The 24796-nt window shown below is 36.7% G+C and overlaps 1 protein-coding gene across 1 annotated transcript; it reads left to right on the top strand.

The window, feature by feature from the left end:
• Positions 1–10958: 10958 nt before the first annotated feature.
• LOC308415888 (acyl-CoA-binding domain-containing protein 5-like) lies at positions 10959–12496 on the top strand. The gene is given in 2 exon segments (XM_080910906.1): positions 10959–11669; positions 11671–12496. Coding segments are annotated over 2 exon segments (1413 nt in total). The 5' UTR covers positions 10959–10973; the 3' UTR covers positions 12388–12496.
• The last annotated feature ends 12300 nt before the right edge of the window (positions 12497–24796 follow it).

The raw sequence follows: 24796 nt of genomic DNA, 5'->3' as shown, positions 1-24796 counted from the left end.
ACACACTATTTTATACTGAAAAGCTATTACTGGACAGGTAGACATAATGTACCTTGTGTTCTGCTCTGGACTGGCTCATGATTTATGAGATGGTTTTATTAAAATGTTTAAAGAATATATGCAAGTAAAGAAACAAGAGAAATTGCCTTCTGACATTTTTAAGGGGAAAGAAATTTCACTGTGATGGTTTGAATATGTTTGGCCCAGAGAGTAACACTATTAGATGTGACCATGTTGGAATAAGTGTGGCTTGGTCGGAGGAAGTGTGTCATTGTGGGTGTGCCCTTTAAGACCCTCATCTTAGTTGTCTGGAAGCCAGTCTTCTGCTTATCTTTGGAATAAGATGTAGAACTCTCACCTCATCCTACATCATGCTTGCCTGGATGCTACCATGGTCCCAATTTGATAATAAAGGACTGACCCTCTGAACCTATAAGCCATCTCCAATTAAATGATGTTCTAATAAGAGTTGCCTTGGTCATGGAGTCTCTTCACAAGAGTAAAAACCTAATTAATAGAGCCATAATCTGCCATTCCAAAGTGGAGATACAATAAAAATGGTGCTATAACATATAAGTTTATGTCTGAAAACTGAAAACCAGAAAAAAACTGTGATATAAATTTCTATTTAAGGATAGGCAAAGACTGACTAGATAGGCAACTGTGTGAATCAAAGCAGGCAAGTGAGAAACAAAACAAAGGTGAATACTTAATTTTTCAATTTTATTTGTATTATATCCTCAGGAATAATTGGGTGATTCCCATGGACTGAAAAGATAATGTCTTTTACTGAGATCATGATCCAAATGCTAATCTCTTCTGCAAAATCTTCATAGGCACATCCAGAATCAACGTTAAATTTGGGAAACACTTGGCGTATTTCTCTATAAAATTTCCCATCCAAAAAGGAATTCTGGCATATAAATTTGACACACAACCGTGATGAAGGGAAAGTATGTAAATAAGATGCTTCTTTGAGAAAGAATATGTCAATGTATTCTGTAATTATTAACAAGTAAACACAAGAGATTTAGATGCTATTTATTTTTGAGTATTCAAGAGCCTATTGGGTGGAACACAGTTTCTGCTTCTCTAGAGGGCTCTTAGCAGAGAGCATTATAGATTAGTTTGTCTCTAAAAAGTCAGTAGTTTGTTGAGATACAAATGATTTATTCAAAAATAAACTAAAATTGTGCTAACTTGGTCAAAGTACTGTATCTTGACTGCACCCAGAGATTGAAATCAGAATATAAAAGGTCTCACTATTGTTTTTCACTTTAACCTTTCCCCATGTAATAAATACAAACATATGTGTCTTAGTTACTCTCCTATTGCCATGATAAGACACTATAGCCAAGCAAACTTATAGAAGAAAAAATATATTTGGAGCTCACAGTTTCACAGAGTCTATGACTGTACTGGCAAGGATCAGGGCAGCAGGCAGGCAGGCACAATGCTGAGAGAGTTTATCTGATCCACAAGCACTAACCAGAGAGAGCTAACTCAAATAGCAGGGCTTTTGAATCCTCAAAGCCCATCCTCAAAGAGTCACCTCCTCCAACAAGGCCACATGGCCTAATCCTTATAAAGTAGTGTTACTCCTTAAAGACTAAGCAAGCAATCAAATAAATCAGGCTATGGATACTATTCTCAAACAGCCAGAGTAGCTATTCTAGTTTGATTTCTGGCTGTTATGATAAAACTCCATGACCTAAAACAGAATAGGAGGTTTAGCTCATAGGTTATCTCCAGGGGAACTGAAGGTAGGAATATAAGGTAAGAGCTGAAGAAAAAGACCACAGAAGAGAATGCTTACAAGCTTGGTCTCCAGGGCATGCTCAGTCATCTTATACTGAGAGTCTAGACCAAGAGGTGACACTGCCTACAGTAGTATCTTAGATCAATCATTAATTAGTACAATGCCTCACATACTTGCCTACAGGGCAATCTGATAAAGACATTTTCTCAAGTGAGGGTCCATTCACCAGACTATAACTGTAGTGCATGCCAAGTTGAAAACAAAAAAAACTAAGCTAGGCATGGTGGCATACATGAAAGGGAGAGGCAGTTAGATCTCTGAGAATTTGATGCCAGGCTTGCTGCAGAGTATGTTCCAGGACAGCCAGGGCGGTAACACTGAGAAATCCTTTCTGGAAAAATCAAACCTAACCAAAGCAAAGCAACCAGCAAAGTAGGTACTGTTAGGAGTGTATGTAGGGATCAGAAAAATAGCCCTATAAACTAAATTATTTCCATGGCACAAAATTTTGCAAAAGGCTAAACAGCCATGTATAATTGAACAAGCAAGTCTATCTCTAGTACAACTAAGCTTGGTTTCGCACTCTCACTGAATAGCTATAACAGAGTAGTGTAATTTTCAGGCAAAATGAAACTTGAGTACATACTATGATTTAAAAAAAAATCCTGACTTGGGTGGGGTTTTTGTTAAATGGCAGCTTTACGATTACTCTTTAAGAAACGTCATTTTTAATGAAAGAAATGTAAAAATGCCATTTAACAAAAATAATCCCTTCCAAGGCAGCATGTTTTTCTTCAGGAAACCTCAGGAGGTAGGAGGTGGGGACACCCTCCAGAATGTACCAGAGACCCGGGATATGAGAGGTTCTTAGGACTCAAAGGGGGGGACCTTAGATGCAATGCCCTAGAGTGGGGAGAGGGAACTTGTAGAGACCACATCCTGCAGAATTACAGGGCATCACGTGAGGGATAGGGTTGCCATCCCACAGTCAAACAGTCTGACCAATAATTGTTCCTGTCTGAAAGGGCTGCAGAGACAAAAATGGAGAAGAGCCTGAGGAAAAGGAGGTCCAGTGACTGGCCCAAAGTGGGATTCAGCTCAAGGGTAGGCCCCAAGGGCTGACCTTATTACTAAGGCTATTAATGGTTCACAAAATTAGGGCCTATCATGACTGCCCTTCAAAAGACCTAACAAGCAGTTGAAAGAGTAAGATGCAGATATTTATATCCAACCAATGGACAGAAGCTGGTTAGCTCTGGGGTAGAATTAAGAAAATGTTGGAAGAATCTGAGGAGGATGACCCTTTAGGAGGACCAGGAGTCTCAATTAAGCTGGACCCCTGATATCTCTCAGACACTAGATCACCAACCAGGCAGCATATACCAGCTGATATGAGAACCCCAACACATATACAGCAGAGGTCTGGGTTCAGTCAGAGAAGATGCACCTAACCCTCAAGAGACTTGAGGCTCCAGGGAGTGGGGAGGTCTGGTGGGCTGGAGGGTAGGGGGTGGGGACATCCTCATGGAGACAGGTGTGAGGGAGGTATGGGATGTGGAACAGTCAGAGGGTGGACCAGGAGGGGGATACAACTGGAGTGTAAAAAAAACAAACAAAACAAAAACAAACAAACAAACAAAAAAAACAAAAACAAAAAACCAGATCAAATAAAATTAAAGATTTTATTTGAGAAAAAAATCAAAAAATTGTTTCGATCTTGCTCCATTTTCATTTCTATGTTATTATTTATCATGCTCTGCAATGTGACTTCTGAGTGAAATTTTTAAAAAATTATTTTTAAGAGAAAGTATAGATATAAATTTAATGTTTTAATTTAGCTCTTACTAAAATAATTATTAAACAATTATAGTAAAATGTGGGACTTAGGCTGTAATGGGAACCCCAATTCTCAGTTGAGATGGTAAACGCCCTGAGGATGATAAGTGGGAAGGCAGGAAGCTTCCATGTCTCCAGAGAAAATCAAGAATCCTTGCCATAGGCAAGACACTGCCCATTTGGACATTGGTCCTGCCTCAAGTCTGTCCCCCACACTTACTTGTGACCGAAGGTCACATAAGCTCCAGGGAGAAGCTCTAGGCAGAAGCAGGCCCACCACCAAATATGTAGATGAAGTTTTCCCAAGCCCTCAGGCCAAATCAATAGGAAGTACCAGTGATTAGACTCTGAACCTTTTCAAAACTATCTATATGGGGGGGGGGGGGTTGTCTGAGACTAAACGTGTGTAAGAATCATTCCGTCACCTGAGAGCCCCTGATTGGGAAGAGATTTTTCTCTCTAGAAGCTTCTTGTATCCCCCACCAAAGCCTCTCATTGGCTTGATTCAGCCTGGCAAGGCACCCAGTGGGAGCTGAGCCCACCAGCAGTGGCAGCCAAACCAGTTCTCCCAGACCCGGCAGGGAAGCAGTGGCCAAAACAGTTCTTCCCTTTCCTTTTACCAGAGCTGGAGTGCACCAGCCTGACCCAGCCATGGAGGTGGCAGAGAGGTCTCTCCTATTTCTGGCCAGAGAGCTGTGTAGGACTTCGGGCTCCAGGTCCCACAATTAAATAAAAAATTAAGTTTCCTTTGTCTTATTTGACACTCTGATAGAAAAGACAGTGAATTTGTTAGAAACGAGGTCTTCTCCCAGACACTTTTAGCAACTTAAATCCAGCAGCTGTGTCATCACCAGCTGCCAAAGGCAACACATTTCCACTGTTGTCCTGAACTGCATACCCTTTTATAAAAGCCCACACCATCATACCCTGTCTCTCGTCCCTCTACAGAGGTGGTCTTTTGCCCCTTTTCTAACTCTTGGGTAAGGTCTGCTAAGTGGTATTTTCTTTTAAGCAGTCCTTGGCATAGATCTGCCATGATCTGTGAAACTCTAATAATATTTTCCATAGTATAGGCAAATTAAAAGTTTGGAAGCCAAATGTGGTTTCTAAAACCTGTAATCTCAGCACCAAGAAAGTTGAGAAAGGAGGGCTGCTGAGAATTTGAGGCCATGCTTTGCTATATAGTGAGTTCTAGGTCAGGCATAGTCAAGCCCTGCCTCAAGAAAATGGAAGAGGAAGGAGAGGAAAAGGAGGAGATATAGAGGAGAACTGGACAGAGAGGGGTAGAGTTTTCATGTGCTCAAAATTAGAGCTCTACATAGAATGAACAAAGCTCTCTTTTCCTACATTTCAAGTATTTAAAGCCTATTTGAGTGATACATGTCATCTAATATCTATCAGAACCTAGTTACAGAGGTGGAAATAATGCAATTTAATAAAGATTAAAGGCCTTGAAAATGGTTTTCCAGAGAAAAAGCTAATTAGAGGTTTTAAGTCTGCTTTATCTAGCATAAAAATCAATATAAGATATTGTAGCACGTCTGCTTTTGTATGGCTTTGTTAATATTCTATATTAAATTCTGATTTTTGTTTTGTCTCTTATTTGCATAATTCTAAATATATTAATAAATAATGTACTGCTTTTGCCTCACCAGAATAGATTCTGACCATAACTAGCACTGAAAATGAATGTACTTCTCTCTTCCTAAAGACTTCTTGGTTTGTGAAAACTGATATTTCTTATTCAAATCACAACAACAGACATAAAAATTATGCATAAATTACAAGATCACTAATAAGGTTGGTCTTAGATTTTTCTTTCTTGTGTTTTTAGGAGCAATAAAAATTTTCACAAAGTTTATGTTTTATCAAAATACCTAAACTAAATCAGTTTCAAAATTGCTTCAGTTATGATGGACTAAAATAAATTATTATTATTGAGTAATAATGTTGACTTATCTTCAAATTCCTGTAGAAGATATATGTTTCTTTAATTTTTTCCATGAATACATTAAACAGAATTGCTTAAATTTCAGAGTGGATGCGAGATCTTTAAAGGTTTTTTAATTAAAAATTGACAAGTATATTTAAATTTCACAATGTATTATAGAATATTGCACATTCATACACATATATGCCTATTATATATATATAATACATAGTATGAACTACCTTTGGTCAGCCTGCCAGCAAGGTAGAAAATGAGTAAGACCTCTGATTTGGGATACTTCAGCCATTTTTGTGACCTGATTAATCTCTTTCTTATGCAGTACTCATTTAAATAATTTTATCATACTAATTTTAGATCACTAAATTGCCTACACTTTGTGTGCAGAAACTGATTATGATTGTCATATCCATAAAGTAATACAGAATGAAGAAACTTAAACTCTAGTCCTAGAGTTATTAGGCAAGCATTAATTTGAAGTTTGCTTAACTGACTGTAGGCTCAGTGTTCCATAGAAGAAACACTTGAAACATAGAATCATTGTATATATGTGACTTATTATTCAATATGAGTAGTGAAAGGAGCAACTAGCAATGACTTCAAAGACTAAAGTAATTTAAAAGACAAACAATTTTGTTTAATTTTTTATATATGCAAGTTGTGAGATCTCCTTGGTAGCAGAGATTATTGAAAAGATTACTGAAGAACATAAAAATAGATTTCTGAAGCAAAAATCATGAAAACCACTCCAGATAACAGTTATTGCTTTGCATGTTAAACCAAACAACAAATATATAAACATACATTTCAATGGCTAGCATCTCAAATCATGTATTGAATTATAGTTGGAGTTAAGAAAATCAACTATAGAGTTTCACTGTCTCAATGCTATATCTTCTCTCAATGAAATTCAGTATTTTGGCATGTTATTTTTAATAATGAATTATAACTCCAGCCTCTTAGAGAGTTCCTGATAATAAAAAAATAAAAAGGTGCATCATGATGGAATACAAGGACAAATAACAAATGTTAATATAGATTCCCGTTCTTATAGTGTATAGCTGAAACATTGGTTGATCTAAGGAAGCCACCCTTTCTCCATGTAGGAAATTATTATTCAGTCATAAGGGGCCTGAACACTGCATTTTTTCCCAAAAGAAAGTATGCACTGATTTAAAAAAAATTAAAGCATGTAATTTTCTCTATGTCTTTTTTTAAACTCATTTTTATTAGATACTCTGTATTTACATTTGAGATGTTATCCCTTTCCCTGGCCATGCTCCCATCCCACTCCCCCTTCATTTGCCATCACAAAGGTGCACTCCCTTCTGATCCCCCTCTCCACACCATTGCATTGTCATTCCCCTACATTGGAAAAATATGCTCTCCCTGTACCAAAAGCCTCTTCTCACATTGATACTAGACACTGGTATCGTCAGCTACATATGTTAGCAAATGTTAGATGTTGAAGTGTCTTTTGAGTATATGCCCAGGAGTGTTATAGTTGGGTCCTTTTTTTCTTATGAACCCCCAGATGAACTTCAGCTTTGTATAATGAACTCTCACACATATGGTCACTTGATTTTTGACAAAGGAGCTGAAAACATTCAATGGAAAAAGGAAATCCTCTTCAACAAATGGTGTTGGCTCAACTGGCAGTCAGCATGCAGAAGAATAAAAATAGATCCTTTTTTATCTCCTTGTACAAAGCTCAAGTGTAAGTGGATCAAAGGTCTCCACATAAAACTAGGTACACTGAAACTATTAGAAGAGAAAGTGGGGAAAACCTTAGACTACATAGGCTTGGGGAAAAATTCCCTGAACAGAAAAAAACATCAGTGGCTTATGCTCTAAGATCAAGAATCGATAAATGGGACTTAATGAGATTGCAAAGTTTCTGTAAGGCTAAGGACACTGTCAAGAAAACAAAATGACAACAAACAGATTGGGAAAAGATCTTTACCAATCCCACATCTGATAGAGGTCTAATATCCAAGGTATACAAAGAACTCATGAAGTTAGACTCCAGAGACTCAAACAATCCTATTAAAAAATAGGGTACAGAGGTAAACAAAGAATTCCCAATTTAGGAATATCAAATGGCAGTGAAGCATGTAAGGAAGTGCTTGACATCCCTAGTCATCAGGGAAATTCAAATCAAAACAACTCTGAGATTACACTCCACACCAGTCAGAATGGCTAAGATTAAAAACTCAGGTGACAGCAGATGCTGACAAGGATGCAGAGAAAGAGGAACACTCCTCCACTGTTGGTGGGGTTGTAAGCTGGTACAAATTTGGAAGCCTCAGTCCTTCTTCTCATTTATTTATTTTATTTAATGATCACCAAAAACTATTAAAATATTAAGTGATTTTGTATGAACTCTATAAAATTATTCACTAAGAAATTCTCATATTCTTATCATTAAATTTTGCTTTTCCACTGTTGGTTACACTCATCAAACTTTTTAAAAGATTCTCATGTTCATTGTCCATTAAATATGGTCTGCCTTGTAGAAAGTCTAGATGTAGTAATATACTAGGCTGCTCTTGATAAACATATGTAATTTTAAGATAAGTTCACTTAGTAATAGAGACTTGAATTTGTGGAGAGCTCAAAGCACATTTCCAGAGATCAAACCTATTTGCATTCCCATAAAAGTTTGTTTATCCATATTATTAAGACTAGGAAAATGAACAAGTTAAACACAGTAATTACATTCCATATAGAGATGCTAGAAAGATTTCTTAGAGAATCAAGCAAACACTTCGGGGGTGATTAGGACCCACAATAAATACCTAAATCAGTGCTTCTCAAATGTTAATGGTAAAAGGATACTCGTGGGATATTATTGATTTCATATTTGCATTTCATTTATAATTTTAGTTCCACTTACTTGTTTGTGAATGTTTCATACCACATGTGGAATTCATAAAACAATATACAGAGGTGGGTTCTCTTCATTCACTCTGTGGGTACCAGGGGTCTAAAATTGGTCCTTAGGGAACTTTGTTCACTTAAGCATCTCATTGTCCCATGGGATATTATTATAAAGAAAAATTCCAAAAACACTCTGGAATGCATGGCATTGTGAAACCTAATTTTACAGTGACTTTTTGCTACTGATTCTGATGTGTATGCCTCACTTACCAGGTCTCTAGATGTCCCATTTTGAACCCTAAGTTCTTAACTTCTACTTTCTTGATCTTATAGCAAGTGCTTTCCCTGATTGGAACTTGGAAATTTTAAGAGCCAAATGTCTTACAATTATACCCCTTAGATCCTCAAATGGATTATTATCCCTCATTCTAAGGAAACTGTAGAGTTTGATGAATTTCAATCTGATTATTATTATAATTTGTTATAATATAGAACTCAAATTCATTCTTCCACATTTTATGTTTGAAAGGATGTTTATATGTGTCTTTTTCTCAACCCACATAATCTTCATATCAGTCTCCTCAAGTGCTATGGACCATTCTTGACTCAATACAGTTCAATAAACTTTCTCTTTTTTTCTTAGTAGCCACAATTTCTCTATATTTGCTTTAAAGATGGTTTTCTTGGTTACATATAAAGGGCCACTTAAGTTTCTGCATCTATTTATTTGTGTGTGGTGAGAGAAGGGGGTCATGTGTCAGAGTACATCTGTGTGGATGTCAGAATTCATTTTTCAGCAGTCAGTTCCCCGCTAAGCTATCCTCTCAGCTCAAAGAGTAATTTTTATGCCTCACAGAAATGTCAATAAAACAGAATTTGTAATGTAACAATCAAGCTGTCTGGGGGGGGGGGGTGGTTCTGGGATTGTGTGTTTAGTTGCCAGATATAGATCACAGGAGTCTATTATGCTAAGTTATTCTGTCCTGTAGTCAAACACAAAAGTCAGAACTATTAAAAAAAGTCTCAATTAATTTACTGTATGAAAAAAAGAGAACAGATCACAGCCTACTTGCCTGAAGTAATCTCATTTGTAAGAATTTTATTAGTAAGAATAACTTTTCAAACCAAAAATGAGTTTTGAATATTGTTAGTACTCACTGTTCCTTCTTTCATGACCTTACTAAACTATTTATGAAAGACTTGTTACCATTTAAAAATACTTTCTATGGCTGCCAACTGATCATTTGATTAGATAAACTTGACAAAAGACCACTCTGATTCTCAATGTAACTTTCCTTTCTTGATCTATCACTGAACTAACACATGCTTTACAGTTCATTGTGCATCATTCTTTGGCTTCCTGTACATGTGCTCAGGCATCTTGGTGATTCTTTAATATTTGCAGTATTCCTATTTACCCCACCTACCTTCAGCTTCATCAAGGTATGACTGTTCTAGGTAATCAAATGAAAATGAAACTCTTCTCTAGTTTCTGTGTTTCAGATTTTGTTACATAAAATTTTCCCTCTATGGTTGAGAAGGTCTATGACAAATACAGAACCAATCTAAATTTCAGGTTTTCCTCAAGAGGCTCAATGTCTAATTTGTTCATTAAAAATTCATGCCTTTGGTGTTTCTCTGCCCCTTCTTCAACATCCTCTTCCTTATTTATAGAAAAACTCAGACTGCTTTCTGTGTTAATAGGCTGGGTCAAGGACAGCATTCTGCCTCTGAGAAGTGTTTATGAAAGAAAAAACATGAAGCACTCCTTTGGTACAAGTCATTTAGAACATGACATAAACCATCTTAGGGGTTAAAAAAACGTCTTAAAATCTTGATGACTGTCTAAACAAAATTTTATGTTTAAAAAACAAATAAAAGTGGCACTAAAATCTCTTAATTACTCACTAAATATTTACTAGACTACTGATATTTTGATAGTCATCTTTCTTTCCACGAATATGCTTAATATAAATAAACACAGTAATTTCTTCTGCTTTTTTAATAAATGATTATTCTTGAAGCATTCATTTTCAGCCTTCTATGTCAACTTAAAATAATAAGGCTAGCACAAAGTATGTATGTAATTTCTTCTCCCAAACCGTTTGTTCTATGTTGGAGAATGATGGGTTTGGTGGGGGAAGGAGTCAAGTGGTCCCCTGATTCTATTTGATCTGTTTGATCCTCTCTTTGTATGAACATCTTGCTGTAAATTTTCTGTCAGAAATCACAACCAGGTATGATGATTCACATCCAAAAATTTGGGCGTCTTAGACAGGAGAATTTCCATGAGTTCTAGGCCACCCTGGGCTATAGGCTACAATATAAGATCCTAAGCAATGTCTCAAGAACAAAGAACGAGAAAAATAAATAAATAAAGTAAGAAAGAAAGAAAGGAAGGAAGGAGGTGTGGAGACAAAACCGGACAGGCCTTGCCAGTCATTTGGCTATAACAAGTTTCATGCAGGCTCTTGGGAAAGCTGGTGCTGCTGCTGCTGTGTGATTCCCGCGGATAGACCTTGGGACCGGGGCCGGTGCTGGCAGCTGGAGATGGCGGACACACGATCAGTGTATGAAACCAGGTTTGAGGCGGCCGTGAAGGTGATCCAATGTTTGCCAAAAAATGGATCGTTCCAGCCAACAAATGAAATGATGCTTAAGTTCTATAGCTTCTACAAACAGGCAACTGAAGGATCCTGTAAACTTTCAAGGCCTGGATTCTGGGATCCTATTGGAAGATATAAATGGGATGCTTGGAGTGCCCTGGGTGACATGACTAAAGAGGAAGCCATGATTGCATATGTTGAAGAAATGAAAAAGATTATTGAAACTATGCCCATGACTGAGAAAGTGGAGGAGTTGCTTCATGTTATAGGTCCATTTTATGAAATTGTAGAAGACAAAAAGGGCAGCAAGAATTCTGACTTGACCTCAGATCTTGGTAATGTTCTGACCTCTTCAAATGCTGTTAATGGTAAAGCGGAGAGCAGTGATAGTGGGGCTGAATCTGAGGAAGAAGAGGCCCAAGAAGAGTTAAAAGGAGCAGAACAGAGCGGCAGTAATGATAAGAAAATGATGAAGAAATCCACCGAGAAGAATTTGGAAATCATTGTTACCAACGGCTATAAAGACAGCAGTGCTCAGGATACACACAGTGACGTTCATACCGATTCTTCCCGGAGTGCCAGGAGCAGTGAAGACAAGCCGGAAGGTCAGAGCTCTCAGTGGACAGGAAACACCGTTGTCTGTGTGTGTTCACCAAGATACAAATGAAGATCCCAGTGAAGACACTTCAGGAATGCATCATCTGACAAGTGACTCAGATAGTGAAGTATACTGTGATTCTATGGAGCAGTTTGGACAAGAAGAGTATTACTTAGGTGGTGATCCTACTCAGCACTTGGAAACTTCTGGTTTTTGTGAAGATGCTCAACTTTCTCCTGGAAATGGCAGCATTGGGACAATGCAGATGGTGGCAGTCAAGGGAAAAGGTGAAGTGAAGCACGGAGGAGAAGATGGCCGAAGTAGCAGTGGAGCTCCACACCGTGAGAAGAGAGGCGGGGAGAGCGAGGACTTCTCCAGTGTCAGGAGAGGGAGAGGGCATAGAATGCCACATTTGAGCGAAGGAACCAAGAGCCGGCAAGTAGGAAGTGGAGGTGATGGAGAACGCTGGGGCTCAGACCGAGGGTCCAGAGGCAGCCTCAACGAGCAGATCGCTCTTGTGCTCATTAGACTGCAGGAGGACATGCAGAATGTCCTTCAGAGACTTCATAAACTGGAGACACTAACTGCTTCGCAGGCAAAATTATCATTGCAGACAAGTAATCAGCCTTCCTCACAGAGACCATCTTGGTGGCCCTTTGAGATGTCCCCTGGTGCATTAGCCTTTGCTATTATATGGCCTTTTATTGCTCAGTGGTTGGTGCATTTGTATTATCAAAGAAGGAGAAGAAAACTAAATTGAAGAAATGGCCTTTTACTCAAGAAGACTGCTGGACCTGGATGACCTCAGAGCTGGATTGGAAATGAAGTGGAATTCACAAGGAAATCTCAGTTTGTGATGACTACATTTCTTGTGTCCAGTAGTTTGGTTTATATACATAAACATTCTTTGCACTATACAAATGGTGATATTTTAAGGACTAATATTGTTGATACTTGAAAAATCAAACTTAACTAGATTTTAAGTAGCATCTATAGATTAACTCTTTTTGAGCCTGAAGGACTTTAAGTTATTAATTATTGTTCAGTAACCATTACCTAACTTTCTCCCATAAGAAATATAAGCTGCATCTCTAAGGCATAGCTACAATTATGAGATAAAATTTATAATTTTTACTTTTCTAAATTAAACACAAGAAGGCAAATACAAGAGTTGCTTTTAAATGAGGTTAAAATAATTTTGTAATAGTCACTAAACTGTCAGCTATGTAGTAGAAAACTGATAGAATTCTCTACATTCTTGTGGTCTGCACAGAAGACTGGGCTTTATTAAGTTGCTTGATTTCCCTGGCTTGCTCAGGGGAACCAGAAAATCATCGTCTTTGTCATGTGCTTACTCTCTACAAATGGTTCACTGAACAGACTTAGCTTGATGATGGAAGTGAAGAATAATGTAGGTGTAAAAGTGGATCCCAGCCCCACAGACGGCTAATAAGATTTTAATTCAACTATACACTATGTAACCATTTTTCTTTAAGTGAGGATATCTACTGTCTGCTTCATAGGGTGCTTTACAATAAAATGAAAATTTATTTATACTGTTTTAACTAACAAATGTAAACAACAGTCTGGATTCTTAACCTCTTAGTGCCTCAGTTCTCCTTGGGGTCAGAAGAACTCAGTCTACAGTCTCTATGTCCATGTAATTAAGGAATTCCTAACTAATGGAAACTTAAGTTCCTTCTAGCCATAAGAACAAAAGGAAGATTTAGATCCTGGTAGACTATATTTGAAAAATAATCTTCCTTGCATGCTTTCCAAAACCTGTGTTAGGTAATATACTTTATGCATTGAAGATTTAATTTAAAATCTTTTATAGCAAGTCCTTTTCTGCTTTCCCTTTTGAGACAGTGTTGGTAGCTCACTGTGTAGCTAAAGATGACCTTGAATACCTGATGTTCCTGTCTCTACTTTTCAGTTTCTGGGACCACAGGCATGTAACACCATGGCCAGCTTTGGATAGTAAAACATTTTAATTTGTTCTTGATTTGTATGATGCTAGAGCATTAGCATTAGGTATTGAATATTTTCAATAAGAGGGAAAAAAATCCATCTTCAGAATATAGGGTTCTTTGAAAAGCAAAAGTATGAGATCATAATTTGCTTGTCCTAGACTTTACAAATTTTTAAAAACTGTAACTTCATTTAAAAATTGTCTATCACAACTTGATTCGCCTAAAATGACCCACTAGCTTTTGCTTCTAATCAAAAAAAATTTTTCAAATCTATCTTCTACTTTTTAGAAGAAAAAAAAAAAAACAAGAAAGTAACTGATTATGGAAAACTATAGACCTGTAGAGTTTTTTGTTTTAAATTACAAAAGAAGTTGGTATAATAAAGTGATGACTTTTTTTCGCATATAAACAAAACGAAAATCAAAGATACAACCAGTTGTGATTCACTGCATTTAGCCAAGTGTAACTAACTCATAAGGGCAACCATTTGTATCTTAGATATCAGAGTTACTTTATAGTTTGATAGCACTTTGCACACACTTCTTGTATATAAAGGATGTAATTACAGGATATAGTGGTAATGCTTTAAAACATGATCCTCATTTTAAAAATCGACAGCTATGGTATTTTTTTAATGATCAGCTTTTCTGTTTATTGTAAAACTAAGTTAAAAATAAAAGGTGAATGAGAAATGAAAAAAAAAAGAAAGAAAGAAAGGAAGGAAGGAAGGAAGGAAGGAAGGCAGGAAAGAAAGAAAGAAGATAGAAGTGAGGACAAAGGGAAGGGAGGTGGAAGTAAGATAAATAAAGAAAGCATGCCTTGGTACAAAACATTCTGATCTTTTCCTAAGTATGGTCAGTACTGCAGAGTTGCTACAACAATCCCAGCTAGTAGGAATCTCTGTTGAATGCAGTTTTTCAGTCATTTATTTTTCACTTATTATTTTCATAGAGAATATACTCATAGAGCACCATGCGAAGTATGAAGGAGTAGTAATGTGGACAGTACTGATGACAATCTTAACCTTGGTCTGGGTGAAAATTACATATCCAAGTCAAGTTAGAAGAATCAAGAACTGGCTGTGGTACCAATTCTTGGAATATCATCATTCAGAGAAAGCAGAAGAAGAATTTGGATAGGCTTTAAACATAAAGCAGGCATATTAGTTCAGGGTTTATTGTATATCGTTACTTGGCATTGAAGAAGTAAACTACCCTTGTCTCAACATCAACATCCTCATTTATGAAAAGGGGATATAATGATATTAAATATCTTTGCCCCTGCTTCCTACTCCACAAACATGTGAGAAACTTATTACCCATGGCAAAAATGTTGAATTTGCAGTGCTTAAGAAGTGATTATGCTGACCTTATTAATGCATTAATGTTGAAGGAGTGGGTCATTTATCATGTCAGATATTTTCAGGGTGGACTCCTGATGAACTCGCAAATATGCCATACTTTCTTTACCCACATGTGTGTATGCTCTTGCCCCACTATATGATGAAACACAAACTATCATTCCAGATGCCAGAACTGCAAACTTTTGACTTCCTAGTCTCCAGAAAACAGCTTTTCTTTCCTTTTAAATTACGTCATCTGTAGTTCTTTGGTGTAGAAGTTTATCATAAGCTTTGACCATGTAGTGTTGTTGGGATGATTAAATTGAAATTTCATACTGGGTAGAAACCATAACATATACCTATACGATGATAAAATTGTTATTAATATGGCAGTGATAAGTATTGTTTGGACATGTGAGGAATTTTAGGAATGGAAAGACTGTTTGTGACCATCCTAGTCAGTTAACATTAGAGCCTTACATATAGAAATTCTTAGAATAGAATGATGATGAATTCAAACTCTCAGAGTTACACTTGGTGCTGAGAATAAGTGTCTGTTGAGGACTAGGGTGAAATAAGGCACACATCTAATGCTTAGGGACTAACAAAGAAGAGAAATCAGAAAGAATTGAAGAATTAGAAGGTAAGAATAGGAGCTGTGAAATCTTTCTTCTAAGCATATGACAACACTGCATCCATGAACTCACTGCATTTGTAGTTGCCAGCTCTGAGCCTGCGCAAGAAATGGCCTGTCAACAGTTAGGTATGGATAGAGGAAGGACATATGAACCATCAAAGGGACACTGGCTATGATTCATGCTGTTGCAATGGGAGTTATTATTTTCAGTTGTGTACTTAGTTGATGAATCCAGAAGACCCCAGTAAATAGTTTCATATTCATGGTCAGATGAGCTGGTTAAACTACGTGTGTCACAAAAGAAAACAAAAAGACGTGAATGAATGAATGAATTAATGAATGAGAAAGCATTTTGTAGAGAGGTAGGGGGTTGATGGAATGACTAAGAGAGGACAGGATAGTGAATCTGTGATGTGAGAGTAATCTGAATGCAGAATGTATTATATGCATGTATGAAACTGTCAAAAAGTTTAATTAGTAAAATAAAAATTAGAGACTAAAATAGAGCACTGGAGAGAAAAAGCCTTATGTTAATAAACTTAGTGAATACCAAATATTTTAGCAGACATACTTAAATGACTTGTATTCAAATGACAAATAAAGTTTCACATTAGTGAGTATAGTAAGTCAAAACTATTTCTATAACTAGATTCCAAATAAAATTGCTAGTTTTCTTTATTGCATCCCCATAATTTTTTGCTAATTACTCTCTGTATTATCATTTTTTACTACATAAAACCATGATTCATTTTAAATGTCCGATTGAGACATGATTAAAATATATTAATCATGCTTTAAATGAAATGATTGTACATGAGGTGCACTCCCTTTCAACTATGCACTGTAACTAAAGTCTTTTTGTGCTATATTTGAACTTAAGGTTATTCTCTAGCATTTATGAATAAAACTAAAAGGTGACCTGCTATTTGTTGTTGCATGAATTGGGTGAACCTTTTTACCCTAGCAGTGGGAATGAACTGGGGACTAGATTAGTAATTTTCTTTCAACACTATGTGACTTTCCAGGTAAGTCATTATTCTTGGAGTATCAAAGGGCAGTTTTCAGCTACTCATTTCTATTTTCTGCTTTTGATCATTCATGATAGACTTAGGAAGAGTGACTTTTAAAAGACTTGTTTAATGTTTATGATGCTTAATATATGGTTACCAAGGTGACATGATATTAGCCACAAGGATTAAGGCCTATGAATATTAAAAATTGTACAAGTTCACTGGCACTTATAGATTTTTAAAATTATTTCCCCTTACAGATGAGTCTTGATAACATCAAATTTAAACTATGCAAATCATTATAAAAAGATGAAAACACCCATGTAGTATTGCTGATGCCAAGTAGTGCTTACAGGCAGGAACCTGATATGGATGCCTCCTCAGAGGCCATGCCAGAGCCATACTGATACAGAAGAGGATGCTTGCAGCTAACTATCAGATTCAACATGGGCACCCCAATGAAGGAGCTAAAGAAAGGACTGAAGGAGCTAAAAGGTTCTGCAACCCCATAAAAAGACCAAAATTATCAATCAACCAAACGCACCAGAGCTTCCACGGACTAAAACACCAACCAATGAATTTGCATGGAGAGACCCCGTGGCTCCAGGTGTATATTAAGCAGAGGATAGCATTATCTGGCATCAGTGGGAGGAGAGGCAATGGTCTAGTGAGGGCTCATTTTCCCATTGTAGGCACTGAGGTGGGAGAGGGTAGTTGGGAGAGGGAGTGCCTTCATGGAGTCCATGGCAGAGGGAGGGGGAAGGGATTGGGAAAAAAGGATAGCATCTGAAATGTAAATACAGAGAATATTCAATAAAAATAAACAAAAAGAAAAAGACAGAAAATCCTAGTTATCTCAGTGCTGTAGTGACTTTTTTTTTTGTCCCTGATGTTTGGAAATAGAATTAGACAAGTGGAAGAAGAGGCTTTGTAAACTACTAATTTTGTAAATCATCCTAAATACATTTGCAATGCATGTACTAGATGGGTCAGTCCTCATTCAATTACAATTATCAGAAAATTAAACATTTTCCCCAAATTATGTAACTAATCTACTGAAATATGGACATAGGTGAGACTTTAAACAAAGAGCAACATATGCCTCTTTAATATGATTTGTCACCTAAATATGCATATTCATAATTCCTGTTAGTCTTCATTAAACATCAGTTATCTTCAAAAGCTATATTGATACAGCACACACACTTGAGTCACGATTAGTTGCTTAATTGAACCTTTTGCTTTCCTAGTTATTTAGATTTCAACATTATTTACCATTTTGGGGAATTTGACAACAGGGGGCTTGACACTTTTTTCTATGCTCATCTTTCCTAGGAAAGACTCAAAGAAAAGCACATGGTTACACATATTTTGCACTGAGGCCATTTTACATAGGAGAGAGATACTGAACACAAAAGCCAATATTGGCTTCACTCCTTTTTTCCTAGTTTTGATTCTACTTACATTGTTCTAATCTATGCCACTTAAGGCTGCCTCAAAAGTACAAATTAGTCAGTAATGATGAATCACCAATTTTTCACCTTCCGGTTCTGCTTCTCCTCCCAGGCTTCCCAGACACTGCTAGCATATCAGCTTTGAGAGTACAGGGCAACATCTGCAAGGGGTGGGGTCCGCAGTCCCCCCTCTCCCTCCAGGTCATCAAACCTGTCTGTCCAAGATGAGTAGGCTCCACAGAACTCCAGTCTAATTAGGAATGCCTGAAGTGTTACAGGTCTTAGAAAGGGAGTAAAACAGTTATTCTGGAGGCACAGTGTGGTGGTCAGAGTCCCAGGTCACTCACAAAGACAGGAGCCAAATATAGAGGTCCAAAAGTTCAATTTGGAGTTCTTCAAGGGAGAAGGGCCTTCCCCCAAGTGTTACAGCTCAATGAAAAACAACCAGTCTCAGGTGATCCTTGGTAAAATAACTTGTATACTTTATTTCAAGTGGATAGGGGTGATATAAACCGTGAGAGGTGGGATGGGATTTGGGGGGTAAATTAAATTTACTTCTATCAGCTGAGGATAAGATGCTCTATTTGTATGGAGGAGTACGCAAGGTGTTGTACTTTGTGATTGACTACTTGTGATCACCTGGTTGGGGAAGACTCCAGATTACGTGCTCCTTGGCAAGCATGGGAAAAGGGAGGGAGTTAGTCCTACTCTGGCTGGTCTGATGATGAGATTTTAACCTCAAATTTTGAGATTTTAAGGGCATGCTCAACCTTGCCTGTTTAATGCCAGTTCCTCTGGTGGCACACTCCTTGTGTCCTGCAATGAGGAGGTAATGTAGGTAACTAAACGGTTAACAATTATTTTCCTCATTTTAAATAGATAATTAGTTCCAAACACCATTTTCTTAATATTTTGCAAAGTGTATTCTTCTTGCATTTAAATCTGCCCTCAAATCTATCCAATTAATGTGAACTGAAAATAGAATTCTCATATCCTATTTCTGGAACTATTGTAAATGTCTTTAAATAGAGCCATATTGTAACATATATATGCTGCTTTAACTATGGAATGTCTGCAAAATACATTTCTTAAATATCATGGTCATAAACTCAAACTACAAACTTTATACAGTACTTTATTAATTCTTTTCAGTCACCCTATGTGAAAAGTATTAAGTTCACTTTATAAATGGGGAAACAAAGTCAGAGTCGTTAAGTTCTTTGTTTATAACACAAACTCATATGTGATGAAGTAACAGTCTAAGTCTGGTGCTCCTTAATTTGAAAGCCTATTGTTTTCATGCTTTGACTAAATATCTTTAAGCAACTGCTTACAGCCAGATTATATAAGCATTTTATTTTGCTTTCTCTACCTCAATATGTAAGGTTCACAAGACTAGAGACATCTGTATTGTTTAGTACATCATCTGTTTTGTTCATTACTATAACTCCAGGGCCAAGAAAAGTTTCTGGTATATTATAGGAAGTAATCATGTTTGATCACTTAAATTGAGATGGCTATTAAAACAAACGAAGAGAAAAACAGGCAGTTTCTCTATGGGGTACCACAATATCAATGAAGTGCTCTAGGAATGGCAGGTTATAGGAAGAGAGATGATTGTAGGCTAGTGACAATACAACAGTGTAAAACAAATCCCGGATTACCAAAAAGGTACAGGCACATACCTCAGGGTTGTATATAAGTCAATATAATTAGAGAGGATGGATGTAGCATTATAACTTATAGTCTTCTTTATATTTTACTCTACATTTTAAAATTTCAGCATGTTTACTTACATATCTACTGGATTTTATTTGAGATAAGGTCTCCCTGTGTACTTAAGTGGACTTGGAATGAGATTCTTCTGTTGTAGCTTCCTGAATGCTGGAATTATAGCCATGTTACATCTATCTGGTTGTGCTTTTTTATTTTATTATAGCTATATTATTGGCATAATTCATATGATATAATAGGCAATAACATAAGTTTAGCATTATAATATGTAAATATGACACATAGGATGGGAATGTGTAGTAATTTTTATTGCTACTTGTATGTGCCCAACATCTTTCATGCTAGAGGGAGAAATAAACTAAAGCAGCTATCTATAATTCATTGTTCTGCCTGTTAATAGATAATACAAAATAAGTTGCTGTTGGAATTGCTGTTGTTGATGTTAGGAACTAGGATTTATTTGGGTGATATCAGACCATGTTAAGGAGACCAGTAGATAAAGAATAGGTAAAATCAAGATTTTCAGGCAGAGATAACACTTACTTAGAAAGATATATGGAGTTGTAAAAATAGCTTATTCACCAGATGTAACTGGCATCTTTGGAGACTTACTGCTGAATAAGCTCACCCCTGCTAGCTAGCTCTTTGTAAACTCTGGCTGATTGATTCAACTCAGCTGTTCTGGCCACAAATTCTGTCTAAGCTGACCAATTCAAATTGGCTTCTCTCAGCTTCTTACTGAATTGCTCTGCTTGGTTTGGGGGTATGGAAATCAACACAAAACCACAAAGATAAATATACTCAGTCAAATGGGATTGGATTTTGAATATATACCCCAAGCCTCATTGATCAGGGCTGCAGTACATACTCAGGAGCTAAACTGAAACCACCAGCTAGAACCCTATAGAGCCTTTAAAGCCTGAAATCCACTGACATCTGTATCAAGTTCTTTTACCAATCAGGATTTAAGTATAGGAGAGTTCCTTATGAACATGTCTTTGATGTACATTTATGTCTGCTGTCATTGGGTGGGGTAGTCAACTGTGTAGAAAGACTTGTTTTGCCTAAAATTAATGTTTTAATTTGACAACCAGGATTAAGTTACCTGTATATATGTCTTCTTCTAAGTAGTATGTCAATTCCCAGGGATGTCTCAGAAACTTAAAACTTTACTCAACCCCTACACAAAAAGGAAGTCTTTTTCCAATCGGTTCTTATATGGGCATGTCTTTTTCTTATGTTGGAGTCCATCCCAGAGGCAGCTTATAAAGTCACAAAATCATAAAAGCTCATACATAGGTACAGGGCATGCTGCTAAGAAGTTGTCATAGGTCTAGGCTCACCGTGGCTAGCTAAACATAGCAGGCCTAATTGATTTCTATTTTGATTGATTTTTCAAGAACTCCAAAGCACAAAACACAGCAGAATATACAATCTACTTGGCCATGAGAGAGTTTCCAAGTAATATCACATGAGAAACTTTTCCTTATAATATTAGTAACAGCACACAATGGCTGGCCAGATAGGCAATAGTTTCCTAGGCCTTAATACTTGGCTTCAAACTAACTCTGGCAATATGTTCTAATATTCTGGCTCTGTCATTCTCTGACTCATTCTGTCTTTACCTACAATGTGATTCTGTAAAACTGTCTTGGTACAACTCCACCCTTACCCCGAACTGTTCTAAAGTAACCTGTAGTTACTGGGCTGTTCTCATGAGAAGTAGGAATACCCTATCTCTGAGTCATTCTATCAAATCTTTCTTTGATTCATCACTATATCTACTCCTCAATTAGATATCACCTTCAAACATGGATGCATCCTTCTATAAACTAAGCTTACCTACATTCTTTGGGATTAAATGTGTGTACTAAGGATATGTCTATATACCAGCCACATCGTACTATAATCCAAGGTGTACTTTGGCAGGATTATACAGCCTATAAGGTTTTTGGACGTGATACTTTGCCAAAGGAGCAATGTTGCTGAATTAAAATTCTTCTACAAAGTGTATATATAGGAACTGTAAGATATATTTGGATTGTTAAAATGTAGACTTGAATGGAGAATGACAATGTCTTATTGCTGTGACACACACATACACATTTGAAACATAAAAACATACATTGAGATGACCCTTCATTTGCTGAAAGCTGGATGAGGGACAGAATTAAAAAAGTTGGAAGAGTATGTGGAAAGAAATCCTGAGTAAGAGTATGGTGACTATTGCACGGTGTGAAGAAAAAGATACCTTTAAATGATATCTCAAAAGAAAGTGATCCTTTGCCTTTTTCAACAGGGGATGAAGAAGAGAAGAAATTAAATCAAATTTAGATTTTAAGCTTAAATAAAATTATTTTCATATTGATACCATGTGTCATTCGAAGCAGAGGATAGTTCTAATTTTTAAGGTAATATAATGTTGAGATATATCATCTTCAAGAAAGAAAATCAAGGAGTGAGCCAGCAGTGAGCCAGCTTGCTCCAGGGAACCAGTAACCCTGCATCGGGCTATTCCCAGCAGGACAACATGGAGTGAGGAACCGCACTCAAACTACCCTCCACTAGGAACAGCAGTGAACCAGCAGTAAGACAGCAGTGATCCAGGGACACAGGTCTGGAACAGCAGTCAAAGATTGACAAATGGGACTTAATGAGATTGCAAAGTTTCTGTAAGGCTAAAGAAACTATCATGAAAACAAAACAGCAGCCAGAGTAGGAAAAGATATTTACACTGAGATTCTACCTCACACCAGTCAGATTGGCCAAGATCCAAAATTCAGATGACAATAGATTTTGGCGAGGCTGCAGAGAAAGAGGAACACTTCTCCACCACTGGTGGGGTTGTAAACTGATACAACCACTCTGGAAATCAGTCTGGCGGTTCCTCAGAAAAATGGACATAGTACTACCTGAAGACCCAGTTATTCCACTTTTGGGCATTTACCCCAGAGACGCTCCAACTTACAACAAAGATACATGCAACACAATGTTCATTGCAGCTCTATTTATAATAGCCAGAAGCTTGAAAGAACCCAGATGTCCTTCAGTAGATGAATGGATACAAAAATTGTGGTACATTTACACAATGGAGTACTACTCAGCTATCAGAAACAATGGCTTAACGAAATTCTTAAGAAAATGGATGCATCTAGAGAATATCATCCTGAGTGAGATAACTCAGTCACAAAAGAACAGACATAATATGCAGTCATTGATAATGGGATACTAACCCCAGAAAGCTCTGAACACCCCAGAAACAACTCACAGACTGTGTTAAGTTCAAGAAAAAAGTAAAAGAATATATTTTATTTAAAATAGAACTGTATCACATCCCCCCTTTCCTTCCTACAGCCCCTCCCAGTTTCTCTCCTATCCCCTCAAATTAATAACCTCTTTTCCTATATTATTGTTTCATATATACATATGTGTAAGTATATGTACCCACAAATACTTAATTACAACCTTATAAAAATGTATTCGTATACTTTTATGCAAAAATGCTTAAAAATCTGTACATTTATATATATATATATATATATATATATATATATATATATATATATATATATATACCCATATACATACATACATGCAGACACATGGGCACATTTACTGTGTGATGTGTGATATAGGAGTTATGTTAAGAGTGGAATTTTAAAAGTTACATTTACCTCTGCCAGGCTGCAAAGACTGACAAATTGTATGTTAAATTCACATCATACTTACTTGTTTCTGGCAAAGTCACTTAACACAGAACAGAGAGCCTTAACTATGCCTTATGACAGAGCTAATTCCCACTCTTCTAGTATAAAATTTAATCAAAGACCTTCCTTCCTCCAAAACTACAGAAAAGGGTAAAAGAGAAGATATGAATATGATAACAAAATTTCATTGTCTTACAAAGTGGCAGAACCAATAAGAAATCTATGGAAGTTGAAATCAACTTTCAATTAGTTTAAATTTACATCGTTAATCTGCTACTTAGGCTCAGTAAGGGAACAGGCTATAAAAGATCTTATTTTTTTTATATTCCCCATTGTATCTAAGAGTACTTTGCAACATGGCAGGGTCTCACTAACCACAGATTGTTTATTCGATATAATCATTATTCTGAAATAACTTACAACAGGGAATATTCTAATAATAATTACTTTGTCTGGTGATTTCCAAAGGTATGGTGCTATCAATAAGTGTTGTTAAACAGATGTATACTAAATTAAGAGGATGTAGGAAGGAGTTTGGTATCTATCTGAGTCATAATGTCCTCAAAGGATGTAAAAGAAAACATTATATTAAGCTAGAACTGGGCTTATGGTGAATTTAAAAAAGTACCTTACCACTATAGACATCCTGTTATAAGATCAACAGAATTGTTGGGTTGTGCCAGAAATTCTTACTCAGGTGGCTGAAACAGGAGAATGTCAAGTTTCAGGCCAGCCTAGACTACAGAGTAAGCCCCAGGTCAGTTTATGCTCTCTAGTGTAATCCTTTGTTACAACAGAAGGAATGAAGAAATGAAGAAAAAAGGAAGGAAGGGAGGGAGAGAAGAAAAATAGATGAATTGATGGATTGCCAGATGAAAATGAGGCAAGGTACCTAACAAACCTGGAAGCTGAGATGTTAGCAATCATTATTTTGGTGGCATTTCCCCAAATTGAACATGAAACTAATTATTTGGCAAAATTTGAAATGGAAAATCGGGTATTTAATTATGGCAACATTTCTATATTAATCTTTCTAAAGATACAATTATATAGCTCCACTGCTCAAAAATCCTTAGGAGTTCTATTGTGAGTACATTACTAAAATGTAGATTATATAGTTTATCACTGAAGACAGTCTGTATTACAATTGAATCCAAACACCTTCATGTTTATTTTCAACTACAGCCTTGTACATAGTATTTTTCCATGACTCTGGGCAGAAACCATTTAGTGTACTACATACATTTTAATCACTATTTTGTGACTCATAATATTCCCTCTACCTCTACTGTAAGCTGTACCAAGCAATGTC

The sequence above is a fragment of the Micromys minutus genome, assembly GCF_963924665.1.
Source record: "Micromys minutus genome assembly, chromosome: X".
NCBI classification, from domain to species: Eukaryota; Metazoa; Chordata; class Mammalia; order Rodentia; family Muridae; genus Micromys; species Micromys minutus.
This window is presented reverse-complemented; position numbering and strand designations above follow the sequence as displayed.